This window comes from Cryptomeria japonica, chromosome 1 (assembly GCF_030272615.1).
Source record: "Cryptomeria japonica chromosome 1, Sugi_1.0, whole genome shotgun sequence".
NCBI lineage: Eukaryota > Viridiplantae > Streptophyta > Pinopsida > Cupressales > Cupressaceae > Cryptomeria > Cryptomeria japonica.
Genome location: NC_081405.1, coordinates 206447351 through 206462049, shown reverse-complemented (window position 1 = coordinate 206462049; position 14699 = coordinate 206447351). Strand labels below are relative to the sequence as shown.

Here is a 14699-nt window from a genome sequence, read left to right as displayed (position 1 = left end):
TGGAATTCCATGAGCATATCTTTGAGAATGAGAGTCTCTTTGAATGTTTGATCTTCAAAAATTTCTTCTAACTGATCAAATATAATCTTTGGTAGCATTTTATCTTCAAGCATAGTCTCGAGAGGCCGGGGTTGATGATGAATCACATCACTCACAATAGCTTGTTTGTCTTGGAAAAACTTTGGCAGTGATTCCATTTGTGCCTCTTCCATGAGATCTTTCAACATCCCCTCAAATAGTATGAGAGTGAGGATGTCTTTGAGCGCCCCCTCGAATTGTTCTTCATATTTGGGCTTACATACGGTGATCAGTAGCTCTTCATTCAATATGTCAACTTGATTGTCCTCTTCAAGAGTGTTATTTGAAACCTCTTGCAAGTCTTTATCAATGCTTTCCTTTTGTAGCATGAATGCAAATTCTTCAAGGAATGAGTCATCTTCTTCCTTGATTGCTTGCTCAACACTTTGATCTCCCCTTATCACTACTTGAGCATTCTCAATTGTTTCTTCAACTTTCATGCCATTGTACACTCCTTCAGGTGCAAGGCATAATGAGCTATCCACTACAATACATTGATCATTAGGTGAACTTGTGGTATCAGTTTGCAACTGTCTTTCTTTATTGTCTAATGATGTAGCAACATCTTGTTCGTATGTTCTTCTGAATTCAGCTGCAAGGTGTGCACTCCACGATCTATTGACAACACACTCTTCCTAGATCAAGGATGGCATTCCAAACTGATATCTGACTTGGTTGATGGTCATTTCACACAACGAGCAAGTAAATTCAAAGTGTGGTACATTGTGAATCCTACATCACAATGGTAGCAATATGTCTTTTAAATGCATTTCACCATTCAAAACAAGCTAACTTTCGATCATCCACAAGAAACTCGAAAGAGGATCTTTTTTCTCGGGTACACTAAAATTATTTTCTTCCGCTTTTGGCTTGGGGATATCCCAAAAGAAGATCTTTCCTTGCGCTGCCGATTCCATTCTTGATAGGTATTTCAAGCAATGCATCTCATCATGTTCATTTGTCTCATCGATTCGACACTGCCCTGGCCTTCCAAACTCGGATAATCTGCATGCGAAAAGCTGTGCGTTCAATCTCCAGCAAAGTTGAGCAATATCAACTCGCTACTCATCATGAAACTGTTGTTGCTTCATTGAGAAATCTTTCTTTTTTTTTCTTTTTTTTTTTGATTTTCTGTTTTTTCACTTTTTGGGGGGTTTTTTGGAATAAGAAAGATCTTTGAAATCTCAAATTCAGCTTGAAGGCTCAACTGGTTCCAGCTGCATGAACTGTTTCCTTGATAAACTCCAGCATCAACTGGTTTATTCATGTATCCATAATCATGCCTTCCTTGTACTTCAATTTTGTCCGACGTTGAGGGTGACTCTCCACTGATCTTCCTTGGATTCACCTATTCAAGAGTTCGCATATTCTGTCATGCTGTCCTAATTCTGTTGAGCACAGGAGGATGGTGAAAAGTACTTAAAATTACTCCTCCAAACATAAATCAATAGAATCTCGAGATTAGTGGTTCAGGTGTTCATCACGATCAGGCCCTCCTTCTAGCACCAATTATGTTGATGTGTTTTTACGCACATGCGAACACATACTAAAATACCATAAGTATCTTATCCTCTCTTGACCAAAATCTTTTGGATGCTGAAGATTTGCTTAAGGTTCATCCAAGAAAGACACCAAGGTTCCGTATGTAGGATCTCTACGTGTGGATAAGCTTAGTTGGTTGATGTGATTACGCTAGAATCACAAGGGGACTTACATTCGAATGCCTGAATGCTTGATTTGCTGGAACTTAAGTCCTATCTACTCAATTGGAAGATAAAAAAGAGAAAAAGAGGTAGGGTTTCAGAAAGTCTATTCTAGGCCTTAGAATGTAAGAAGATAGACGAATGACTAGGTGGAATCCTACCAAGCTAGGTCTCACCATCAACTTGAACAATTCGACACAAGCTCAGTGCAATCTTCTAAGGACATTTCAAAGATGTTCGAACCAATACCGCCAAACATCGATTACCATTCAAGTTAATGCATAAACAATGAATGTAGAACGATTCGAAGTTAAGCCCATATCATTCCAGTTGACCACACAAGGCACACTTAAAAGCAGCAAGAGGCTAGTGGTATGGATTGAGCAGATTTCACATTGATACATTCAACAACTTCTTCCATTTGATCTAATCAACATGATAATTAAATGAGAAGTAGAAGCATGAGGCTTGTTGAAATAACAAATTACACCATAACTTCAATGAAAGAGTATCTCATTTACAAGTCATACCAACAATTCTTCCTTGTCCTAATCTACTCTAATTGCTATTCTACTTACCACTAGCTATTCTCCAACTATTCCCTATTAACTATTAACCTTTACAAATGAAGAACCTGAGCTTTTATAGTGCTCTCAATACAATTCAACAGCTCAGATCAATGGCCAGGATTTTACAATGAAAACCCTAATTAGGGTTTGTTACAACAAACTCTCCTTAGCCAATGAGAAAATTACATTCAGCGAATGTGGACCAATAGATGTCTGGGGTAGACGCCTCGGAGTTTGTGCCATCACAAGTGAGTCAGGTACGTTGAATCAAGACTTGTTGATGTGGAACTTCTTTGATTGGTGGAGATGACCGGGATGCCATCTGGGATGCCACTTCAATTTGCACCTTTGTAGGCTTGATTTGATTTATCTCTTCAACATTCTCTAGTTCGCTCAAAGTAGTGGTGATGGGAGTATTGATGTAGCTAAGTCTTTCTTCTATCCTTGCTTGCTTGCCTTGAGTGATTGTATGATTTCTCCTTAATACTCCTTTGATTTCCTCATGCCTTCAGGGTGTGGTAAGAATCGAGTTTCCTCTTAGGTATTTTTTGCTTGTAAATGAAGCGTTCCCTTTACATGTTGGTGTAGATATCTTCCTTGCAACTTGATCTTGATGTTGACATTTTCTCTTTAGGACACTTATTTTGATCTTCCTCCAACATGATTCTCTCCATTTCTTTCTTCATTTTCTGCAAAATAAACAAATAAGCATCAACACATAAGATTTATAACCTTTTCATACTTCTATTTTGACCTGATCTCTCATTCTGATTTCATGTGATTTTGCACGAAGTCAGATCAAAGGACTGACAATAATCAGTGAATTTGCTGTTCTGCTCTTGATTCTACTAATCAAGGATGTTTTAATTTGAAGTGATGTTGAAATTAGGATTTCACACTTACCTTTATAGGCGCCTAAGGTGAATGGATGCGTCTTTTACCCTAAGGCCGGCTTTGTCATGAATTAAATTAAATCAAGAACTTACCTTGGCCGACTTGCCTCTAGATTGACTTGAATTTGTTGTAGGCACTAAGGTCATGTATTAGTTAATTTTGAAAACATCATATGAACTTCGCTCCATTGTGTCAACTCATGAAGTGCACTTTGCTCTATGCCCTTGCTAGGGACAGGACCTAAAACATAGATTTCGCTCTTTGACCTTTGAGAGAAAAAGGCCTAAATAAGATTTTTCGCTCTCTGTCCTTGCTAGGGACAAGACCCATAATCAAATTTGTTGGCTGACCTTTATAAAGCATGTTCTAATTCAAGTTACTACATATTATTTGGGCGGACAAGGCCAAGATAAGTGTTTCTCTTTACATCCTTAACAAGGAGAGGTCCTAAAGATGAATTTCGCTCTATGTCCAAGGTAAGGACAAGACCTATAATTGAGGTTTGCTCTCTGTCCTTCCCAAGGACAGGACGTATATGACAATTTTCGCTCCAAAACCTTTCTAAGGACAGGACCCAAAATGTAAATTTCGTTCTCAGACCTGTCTAAGGACATGATTAGGTTCGCTCAATGACCTTTCTAAGGACAGCCATGAAAACAAAATTTGCTCAATAACCATTAGCAGATCGCTCTAGACCCTCAGCAAGGACAAGGTGAAAATAGGTAAAACTCGCTCAATGACCATGGTGAGGATAGACCTTATAACTGAAAACTTGCTCTATGATCTAAAGGAAGATTTTGCTCTGAGTCCTTAGTAAGGAAAAGACTCAAAGTGCAGTTTGCTTTTGGACCAAGGTGAGTACAAGGTCAAAATGGAAAATTTCGCTCACCGTCCTTTGCAAGGACAGGTCCAAGAGGTGAACTCGCTTTGTGTCCTCTCCAAGGATAGACCCTAAAATGGAATTTTCGCTTTGTGACCTTCCTATGGACAGGCTTTAAAAAAAATTCGCTCTATGACCTTTGGGAGGACGGGACCTAAAGACAAAGTTCGCTCTTGACCCTTGGCAAGGTATGGGAGCTAAATGCAAAATTTTGCCCTAAGTCCTTAGAGAGGTACATGATCTCAAACAGCCTTGAAGTCAATCCTTCACTTTCCTTCACTCCACTAGATCATATCCCAAATCTTCACGAAAACATGTTAACTTTTACCCTTCAAGAAGGCTCAAGTAAGGAATTTGCTATAATCTTGAGGCCAAGGACGTGTCTAAGGCAAGTTTTCTCCAGCAAGGGACATGACTCTATGTTGACAGTTCATTCAATCTCTCCCATTGCCAATACTTTACTCATCTAAACTTCCAATTCCTAAATCACTTCGATGTCCTTGTCCAATTAATCTTCAAAAGTGACCCTAGGGAAGACTCCTCATTCAATCCCTTTCCACCTAAATTGATGAATTCTCTAGCTACTCAAGAAATGTTATCCCTTCAATGGAAAGATTAATAGCTAAGACCCTAAGACAACCTAGGACTGAGCAAAAAGGACTAACCCTAGAAAGCGAAAAGTGGGGGTCCCCAGTTGCAATGGGACGATGTGTGTATACCTCACAACAGGAAGACTAAGGCTTGGGATTTCGGGATTCCGAAGAAGGGAAGGGCAAGGACTTGGCGACTTCGGGATTCTAGGATTCCGAGATTCCGAAGAAGGGAAGGGCAAGGACATAGGGACTTGGGAACCTCGGGGTTCCACAGTTCCAGGGTCAAGGAAAGGCAAGTCTTAGGAACTTCGGGGTTCTGGAGTTCAGGGGTCAAAGAATGGAAGACTTAGGAACTTTGGGGTTTCGGAGTTCCGGTTTCGGGGTCAAGGAAGGGAAGACTTAGCAACTTTGGGGTTCCAAAGTTCTGGGGTCAAGGAAGGGAAAACTTAGGAACTTCGGTGTTCTGGAATTCCGAGGTCAAGGAAGGGAAGACTTCGCACTCTGGGGTCAAGGAAGGGAAGACTTAGGAACTTCAGGGTTCCGGAGTTCCGGAGTCAAGGAAGGGAAGAATTAGGAACTTTGGGGTTCCAGAGTCAAGGAAGCGAAGACTTAGGAACTTTGGGGTTCCGGAATTCTGGGGTCAAGGAAAGGCAAGACTTAGGAACTTCGGGGTTTCGGAGTTCTGGAGTCAAGGAAGGGAAGACTTGGGAACTTCGGGGTTCCGGAGTTCAAAGGTCAAGGAAGGGAAGATTTAGGAACTTCTGACAAGACAACACTTCACACCTCATGATTCCATTGTTTCCTCTTTGATCAATTGGGGCAGCGCTGGTACATAGAACATATCTCTGATTAGTTCTCACTGATGGACCAAGGGTGTCATAAAATGGCAATAGTAACCTATCATTCCCTGTAATCAATGGTGGACTTGCGAATCACCCTATTATACTGCACAACCATTGCTTGCAAGTACTGCTCGAAGTCCCTCAAATTGAAAAATGGGAGTTGTGTCGCTTTATCAACCTAAGCATGGCAAAGTGCAACCTTTAGTAAATGGTCATCATGTGTAGTTTGCCACCAACTACAACACTCACTTTCGATGAGGTTGTTCTAGGAAATTCAATCCAATGTAGAAATATCATCGCCCTTTGCCTTGTTGTTCGCGTTGTGATTCGAGGCTTGTAAGGTTTCTTCCCCTTATTGTTACACAAATCCATACTCCTGACTAAAATTGATGACTTTGCCCACCAAGATTTAAATTTATAATACTTCCTTTGAAAACAATTAGAATAACCAGTTATAGTATGAGGCTTAGGCCATACAATCCCGGAAGCCCACGGCAATTCCGGCATATATATATAGGGCCTATGACTATAGACTGAATCCTACAACCCCTACTATTTTAAGGAGCAGTTCGGGCCCACGGCTCCGACAGTTCGAGCCTACGACTGAACGCTAAAGCCCATGGCAGATCCAATAGTTCTATATATAGGGCCCACGGCTCCGACTACAGCTTCAACCAACGATAGACTGAATCCCACGGCTCCGACTACTAACCCCAACTGGGCACTGAAGCCTTCAACTAGGCACTGAAGCCAATCGAGAGGCGGCATAGGCTCCGACAGTTCTATATACAGGGCCTTCAATTGGGCACTCAAGCCTCCAACTAGGCACTGAATCCCATGGCTCCGACTAAAGCTTGATGGCTGAATCCCCTAGGCGGGCCAATCCGAAGACTAGCGACCAATCACTGACGACCAATCTGAACACTGACTACCAATCCTTCAACACTGGACCTTACTGGAAATTACCAAGGCTTCCTAGCCACTGTCGTACTACATAGGTCACTGGTCTCCTTTTGTATCGTACGTTGAGTAAGTCGTATGATGGAATCGATAAGAGGTTGTACCATGAGTGAAGTTTGCCCATGTTGTACACAACAATATGGAGTCTATACACTAGGAATGACTAGAGCACTACAATTTACATGTCGTACAGAAACAGGTTGTATAGGGAAATAGGATTGTAAACTAGAGGGTGACTTTTCCAAGAATGAGATTGAAGGTCATGCGATGCTAGAAGGTGAAAGCCATATGGATGAAATGTTGATACAAGATTGATGTCATGCATGAGTTTGAACTCCTATGATGTGTCTTTGAAAAGGTCATATGATATCTACCTTTGTTAGTCATACGGAGAAATCAAGTCGCACTCCCAAAATATGTTGTGTGGAAAGAAAAGCTATGTTACTCGGGGATGTGTCCCTGGGCTAAAATCCCCCATCCCCGTACCGGGGACGTTTCGGGGACTTGGGGATTTTCCCCTGCCGTCCCCAAAATTGCAAAATCTGTGGGAAACATCCTAGAAACTTGGGGACGACAGTAATTCTCAAAGGGGACGCCCCCCCATCTCCAATCCAGACGTCCCCTAACCGCCCCGGGGACAGCCAGCCGTCCCCTTTTTCCCAACACATTTTAAAAAACAAGAGAGACTCAAATGCTCAAAAAAACATTTTTTAAATTTATTATAGGTCTGTAATACTGAATTTTCACTCATATGATGGGTAACATGTCTGAATCACTTCCCAAAGCACTTAGAAATAATGAACAGCAGCCTGGAAATAAATTTCACAAACACTTAGAACTTGGTAGTGCGTAAAAACATGGTTGCAAGTCTGCAATATTGGAATTCACTGATGAAACGTAAACAGGTCTGAATCATAGCCAAAAGCACTCAGAAATATGAATAACAGCTTGGTAATGAGTTTCACAAACACCCAAAACTTTGTAGTGCATAAAGAAGCAGAGTTGTAGGTCATAATAGTAATGGAAGACTATCAAAATATCCTCCAACCAAAAAGAAACAATGAACTACATGAAGACAAGTGTTGGCATATTGACAATGAATTTTCAATTATGAAAGCATAATGAGTATTGATAATGTATTTATAGTAAGCCAGTGGATGATTGAGAGGGATCCTTACTAGTTTTAGTAAGGTGGATGGATGCACAGTGGATGCAGTGGTTGACTCTCTGGTTCAAACGGGATCGAGAAATAATGAGTATTTATGGAGTTATGTTATTTTAAATTTTAATTATTAATAAAGTAATACTTTATTAACAATTAATCATTTAAGGCATATTATAAAGTTATTAAAGTCACTTTATGTGCAATGGAGCCATGACCCTCAATTAAGTGACTTAAAGTGCAATTAATCATTTTTAATATTTGAGGCCTATTTATTGATGCATTTGATAAAGTCAAAAGATAAATATAAAATATCATTTTAAATGATATTAATGTGCATCTAATAATTCAAGTCTTGGGCGCCCATTTATGAGGATATTAAATAAAGTTATTATGCACACCCTAAAGTGGATTTGAAAGTAGATTTAAATGCTATTAAGGAGATTGAGGTTATAAAAGGACTCAAAAAGCAAATGTTGTTTCATTCTTGAAGATTATAAACTTGTGCATTTTGATATGAGAGTTGTGTGTAGAAATACACAAGGGTTTCAGTCATTTCCAACCTTGGAGAACGAAGACCCTTCAGTGTTTGTGCAATTTTGAGGCTGTGAGATACCAGTTGAGATTATTGCTTGATTGTGGGCTTCATCCAGAAGTCCAATTTGTGCTAACATATGGGAGATTTCATCTAGGGTTTGAAGGATTGGAAGGTATATCTACAGTAGTCTTGGAGATTCATATTGGTTTCCATTATACATCAGGAAATCATTCATCTAGGGTTTGAAGGATTGGAAGGTATATCTACAGCAGTCTTGGAGATTCATATTGGTTGCCATTATACATCAGGAAATCAAGCATTTAATTGGCAGATTATATACAGCTACAACAGGGACGTGTTTAATTGGCACTTATATACATTGTAGAGTGGAGACCATCATTTGCAGCAGGCATTTTACATACCAGGTTCTCTAATTTTGCTGTCATAAGTTTTGGGAATTACATGCTATATCTTTGTAAATATTTGGTGTGAGAATAATTAATAAAAGACTTCATTATGCTGCTGCCATATAATTTCTAGTTTGCATGCCAAGTGTTTGATGATTTGTCAAGCAATTGTAGTTATTATTTTTAGTCACTTATATGCATGTTAAAAGTCAAAATCACTTGGCATATCATTTCTAGGACATTGTTAGTCAATCTTTCATGGTTAGAGGCATTCAGAAACATCAATTGCAGCATACAAGACCGAAACGATACAAACAGAAACTCATAACAGCAAGTTCAGACATTGTATGGAAAGTGTTCGACAATATTCCTTGAGGATTTAATCAGCAACTTGAGGTCAGGTTAGTCAAGGGATACTACAGATCTATTAATAAATAATAATAATAAATTAAAATATAAAAGTATTAAAAAAAAAGTTACTTCTATTTTGGTTACAACCTCTTCAAGGTAGTAATTGATAGCTAACCATAGTTGAACTACTCGCCATTAGCAAAAACTCGGCAAGGCCTGAAAACAAAAATCGGCTAGTACTCGGCAAAAAACTCGGCAACTTAAAAAATTAAATCAATAACTAGAGAATTAGACCTGATGGAATAGAAAGGATTTTCATACACATACATATATCTGAGTGTAGGCAGCAGATTAGATTGATATAAACAGCAGACCTGTGCATTTACAAGGTGCTTGGGCCAAAATATAGGAATATCCCAATAGGGAACCTTACATACTTTGTTTTTCTTTCCTTCTTTCTTTTTCGCTTTTCTTCTTCTCAAAAATCTTTATTTTAATTTTTCTCCCTTTTTGACACTTTAATAAATTATAAAAGTTTCTATTAATTTTCTCCTTTTTTTGTTTTTAATTTTTCTCACTTATCATATTTTTTCTATTTTCTCTTTTCGCCATTTAAAACATTCTTTCTCACAACAAGTTCCAATGTATTCAAGGTCAAAAAATTTATCTAGCACCATACCTTTTTCCATGTTGCTACCATCCAATAATTTTTCTCTTCATTGCTGGTTCCATATGACACTTTGTCATTGTATAACTAGAGATCTGGTAGGTTTGTTCACAACTCACCACACTCGAGCAGGAGGACAGGGTAGCAATGATGGTTTTAACCATTTCTCTTTTGTATACTAGATCATCACTTCATTGTATCCATCCCTTTCCACTATTATAATAGGTAGCGCCATCGACACTACTCTCAGCCTTGGCCCTTCTCCTTCTTCCTTGGTAGACTCGAGACATTCCACCTCTTTCTTGCTCTATTCTAGTTCTGTATATTGATTTCTATGTCAATTTCATGGCTTACATACCCGAGTGTTCTAATCGAGTAAGAGTCATGTATAATTTTGGTAACATCACAAAATCTTATCTCAGTTGGAGTTGATCCGAACATACAATTGATTAACTGGGGTTCATTGTTGGTACTGCCACTCCTGATATTTCTATGTTTTCTTCAAGAGGAATCTCACCTATTAGTCCTCCTAGTCTTGGCTCAACATCTTCTTCATGCATTGTGGAGTATATCATGTTAATTGATATTGGTGTTTCCATTGTTTCTTGGTATATCTTTGACTTCGATCTATTAATACCGTCTTTTAGCAAAGTGTCGTACAAATTCTCTAGTCTCATGGCTCCATTCTACCAAACTTCTCAAATTTTAAAGGGACCGAGCCATCTCACCTTGAACTTACCCGGCTTTATTTCATTGCGACCGTTATATTTCAAAACTCAGATTGCTAGCCACACCCCACCCCTATCCTCCCCTATACTTACTAGCCACACCCCACTCCCTTTAATGGATTTTCTACTTACTAGCCAGATGCCATCCCTACCCTTCCACCCCTAACCACAAGGGTAGACTCAAATTACAAGCTACTTTTCTGCTATGGGAGCTACTCTAGTATTTGATGTTAGGGGAGTTTCTAGAGTAAGTGCTTTGATTCCTCCTAGGCTATCCCACCATGACCTTCCAACCTTGGATTCTCCCCAATGAGCATTATCTCTCGTAGCGATCAATGATAAGATTCCCTTCCAATCTTCACTAGCACATACTTTTGGGGCTCTTGTTTGCCTTTATTTGCTATTTGTTAGCAGCACAGTGTTTTTTTGTCTTATATACTTCTATTATTTTAATTCTAGGGTTCTCTCCTCCTTAAAATTTCTATTAGTAACTGTTCTAAGTTGTGAACTCTAGGCACATTGATCTAATTTTGGTCATCTATGGACATTGCTGCAATTTTTTACATGTTACATGTTGTTGCATGTTATTTATGATAATTATTTTTTATTTGCATATTCATTTTGTGGAAGTTTTTTTGATTTTGCAAGAGATCTTGGCTGCTCGAACACTATCAATAGAAGCCATAGGCCAATCATGTTATGCATATTTTACCATATAGTGTGTGATCCACAAGGACCCATAAAACCGAAACAATTTGTCCAATAACTGAGAATTCATCAGAAACATAATTGAAATAGAGAGAATTTGGTACAATGACAAAACTGCCTAATATAGCAGGCTGGTGGTTGAATTATTGCCAAGGTAGTTTCACATGTGACAGTGGCAGTTGTGGATGTGTAATAGTGATTCATCTCAATACCCACGGTAATTTTGTCTGATTAGTAATTTCAAACATGAAGACAAAAGTTTGCACATAATATAATTTTTTTTTTCACTTGACACTCAGAAATCATCTATGTACAAAAGGACACTTCCAATAAAAAAATAGTTCTAAGAGCCATAAGGGGAATATGGGGCCAGAGAGAGTGAGAAATGACAGTTCAGTTGGTTGTACAAGAAATATTCATTGCTGCAGAAAGTAGCTGAGTGGATAAATCAATAGGAAGAATATTGTATGTGCTCTATGATAGTTCTTGACAACTACTCTTGGCTAGAGGAAGGAGAGGAAGCTCAGCATTTGAGAGTTCCAGCTGGTGTTCCCATAGTAGGATTTCCAAGTTAAACCTTATTATGTATATTGTTGTTTACTTGTAAATTATTATTTGAATATTTTCATAATTAATAAATCTTTGTTCCATGCAAAAACAGTACTATTTGATTTCCAGTAACTTGAGAACACTAATTTCAGCACTTCTCACAATCAAAATCTCTGTCAAATTTGAAGTATATTTAAAGTAAAACAGTTTCAACAGCTAAATATTTCCAGCAAGCATAAAAACTTGAAATATTACAGACTAGTATGTACAGGCTATAAATGGTGATGTCATGTAATAGTATAATGGTGTTGTTCATATGCTCTTTGTTTGCATGCCATGATTCAAGGTTGATAGCGATAAGAAAATGTGATAGGGAATAAATGCTCTTTAATGTCACCATTTACTTTTAGAATTTATACTTCTAAATTTAAAAAGATATGGATTCAAGTCAAGTACTCAAGCTAATAATGATAAATAAAACCCATTTACTAATTCTGACCTTGATGGCTATTCTGGCTTCCAACTTCAGAAACCTGTTATTGGACTTTCTTTGTATTACTTAATTCATGTTATATGCCCTTCTTTTGGCTGTTTATGCTCAAATAATAAGTTCCTTCAGTGTAGTTGGAGATCAAGAAGCAGTCCCCTAAGGCCTTTATATCTCCATATGAATAAGCCCTTGTGGTTTACAAAGACACAGAATGCAAGCCTTTGCATTGGATACCTTCTGACATTTATTCATTGAGGTTAACTTTCTACCTCAAAATAACTTACATCCTTAAATTGAACTTGGTAAAGTATAATGAATATTTGTACTAGAGAACAGTATTCTGTTTGTTTTTTTCAAGTTGACCAATGCTCCCTTGGACTGTTGTATGGTGCACTTTTATGATAGAAATCAATGATGGCAATTGACTTTTGTCCATGACTCTATTGGTATCATCATCAAATTTACAACAAAGGCATGAAAGAGTGAAATCTTTATAGCCTTCCATTTTCTACTGCAACAACTCACAATCTCTTCAGAGCAATCCTTAAAATGAAGTATACCCTCATCCATATGTTTAAATGAATCTGTTGTCAATATGCTCATGTTTGGTATCTAAGTAACAAGTTCCTCACTTTTTGCTTGTGTATTCAATTCAAAGTTTATTTCTCTTTCTTTTTACTCCATACTAAGAAAGATATGCTTATAATTGAGAACAGTCTGTTTTAAAAAGGCACAAATGTCCTAACAAGAAAGTATACAATTACTTCAACATCACCATGACGTTAATGATAAAATTGCATCCTACACTTTCCACCCTTGAGCAGCCAAAATACTTGGTGACTGAATACCAAATTGATTGATCATCCATTATCTAAAAGTTGATCCCATAGTGTCAGCTTGTTCCATATTACCCAAGTAACCTCTTATAGAACATGCACTTATAGCCAAAGTACCCTAGATTATAACTACGTTAACTGGGATCATATATCACCATCTCAGCTAGATCATGCTAAAGCAAGGATGAGGATGATAAACTAGTTAATATGTTAGTGGTCCTAGCACCTACACCGTTGCCAATCATCACTTGCAAAATAACCCTAATTAGATCCCCATTGAAATATTGAATATCCTCATTTATGGATATTTCAATTAGAGACTAGCCCTTTTGGAAGTGTGCCACCCTTTTGTGGCAAGTAGTGCTTCCACCTTATAATGGAGTTATGCTATACTATTTTATCATTATCATTATTATTTATGTACAATGTGAATTATCTAATTGACTATTAATGACTAATAATGGACTATTCTAAAAAAATTATAAGGTTCATGACAGACAAGGATTTTATTTCAAGACAATTAAGATTCGCTTGCATGTGTTAAACAAGGTAATACACATTAATTATCAACCATATATGATGTCTTTTATATTTACTTTTTAAATGTTATTACTTTGGTCTCCATGACAAAGACATGGCACCCATAGAACCCTGTACATAATCAAGGGTTTCAATTATCAAAATGAATGCAAGCAAAAGCACATAGGAATTTTACTTTGGAATATAGATTTGATAATGTACTAAACCAGACACAAGTATCATCAAATTTTCTTCAAATATTGATCAAACAAAACTTAATGAATATTTCAAAGTAAACTGCCAGGTTTTGCGAATGAGTTATAACTTTGTATGCATACAAAGAAATATGTTTCATGCTTCATATTTTCCAAACTGCCCTATCCCTAAATATTTCCCTCGAAAGAAATCTTTAAAAGTTGCATCATATTTACTAGATCAATAGTGATGTGACTATAACCATGTATTCTTGCTCAGCTAACAATTAGATGGTCGAATTGTCTTACCTATCTCAAGATCATGCCAGGGGTGTGCAGCAACAGACTTCCAGGTCATGGATGATAATATTCTTTCATTCAAAGGTGCATGATGAAAGAACGACTGTGCAATTGGGTGACCTGGAGCTTCAGTTGTTCTCTCTGCCATGACTTGAAAACCAGATACTTTGAAAGTTTGAACAAAAACAAGTTAATAAATGAGCTTCCTTGACAATAAATGAGACAACAATTTTATAGCCTCAACATAAATGACAAGCCTTAAACACTACTTTAGACAGTGATCTTTGTTTTAGTGTAACACAGGAAAAGCAAAACTTGCATTTTGAAAAGAGAAATAAATACAATTATCCACATCCTTTGCTGGATTACACAATCCATTTGTTTTTTTAACATCGAGGTACCATTGTGCTAACTTAATTCAGATAAATAAATTTTTCCTTTGGAGGAAAATAAACTACACCATTGGAGGGCTAAAGAGTACTATCTAACAACTGTATTGTTTGATGTATATTATGCATGTCCATTATCCACACTACAAGTATGGGCAAAAATATATTACAAGAATATGGACTCCTAAAACCAATGATCATAATGAGACAATTGTCATCACATATATACTCAATCTAAAATTACCTCCAACCCCATGTAGATACTTTTCTAGTGCAGAGTATCAAACTTAAATTATCATTTATATAAACTTTTGAAACTTAATCTTAATACTTCATTTAAGA

General features: G+C 37.5%; 1 protein-coding gene across 2 annotated transcripts in view; it reads right to left on the bottom strand.

Annotated features, from left to right (window-relative positions):
* Window positions 1–14159, bottom strand: part of LOC131044445 (soluble inorganic pyrophosphatase PPA1) — a 152568-nt gene extending 138409 nt beyond the window's left edge. For both annotated transcript variants that reach the window (XR_009105672.2, XM_057977766.2), the window contains exon 1: window positions 13978–14159. Coding sequence is in view for 1 of the 2 variants with exons in the window: in XM_057977766.2 (XP_057833749.1) it covers window positions 13978–14116 (139 nt within the window). In the remaining variant the exon portion in view is untranslated. The remainder of the gene's footprint in view (window positions 1–13977) is intronic.
* Window positions 14160–14699: the final 540 nt, after the last annotated feature.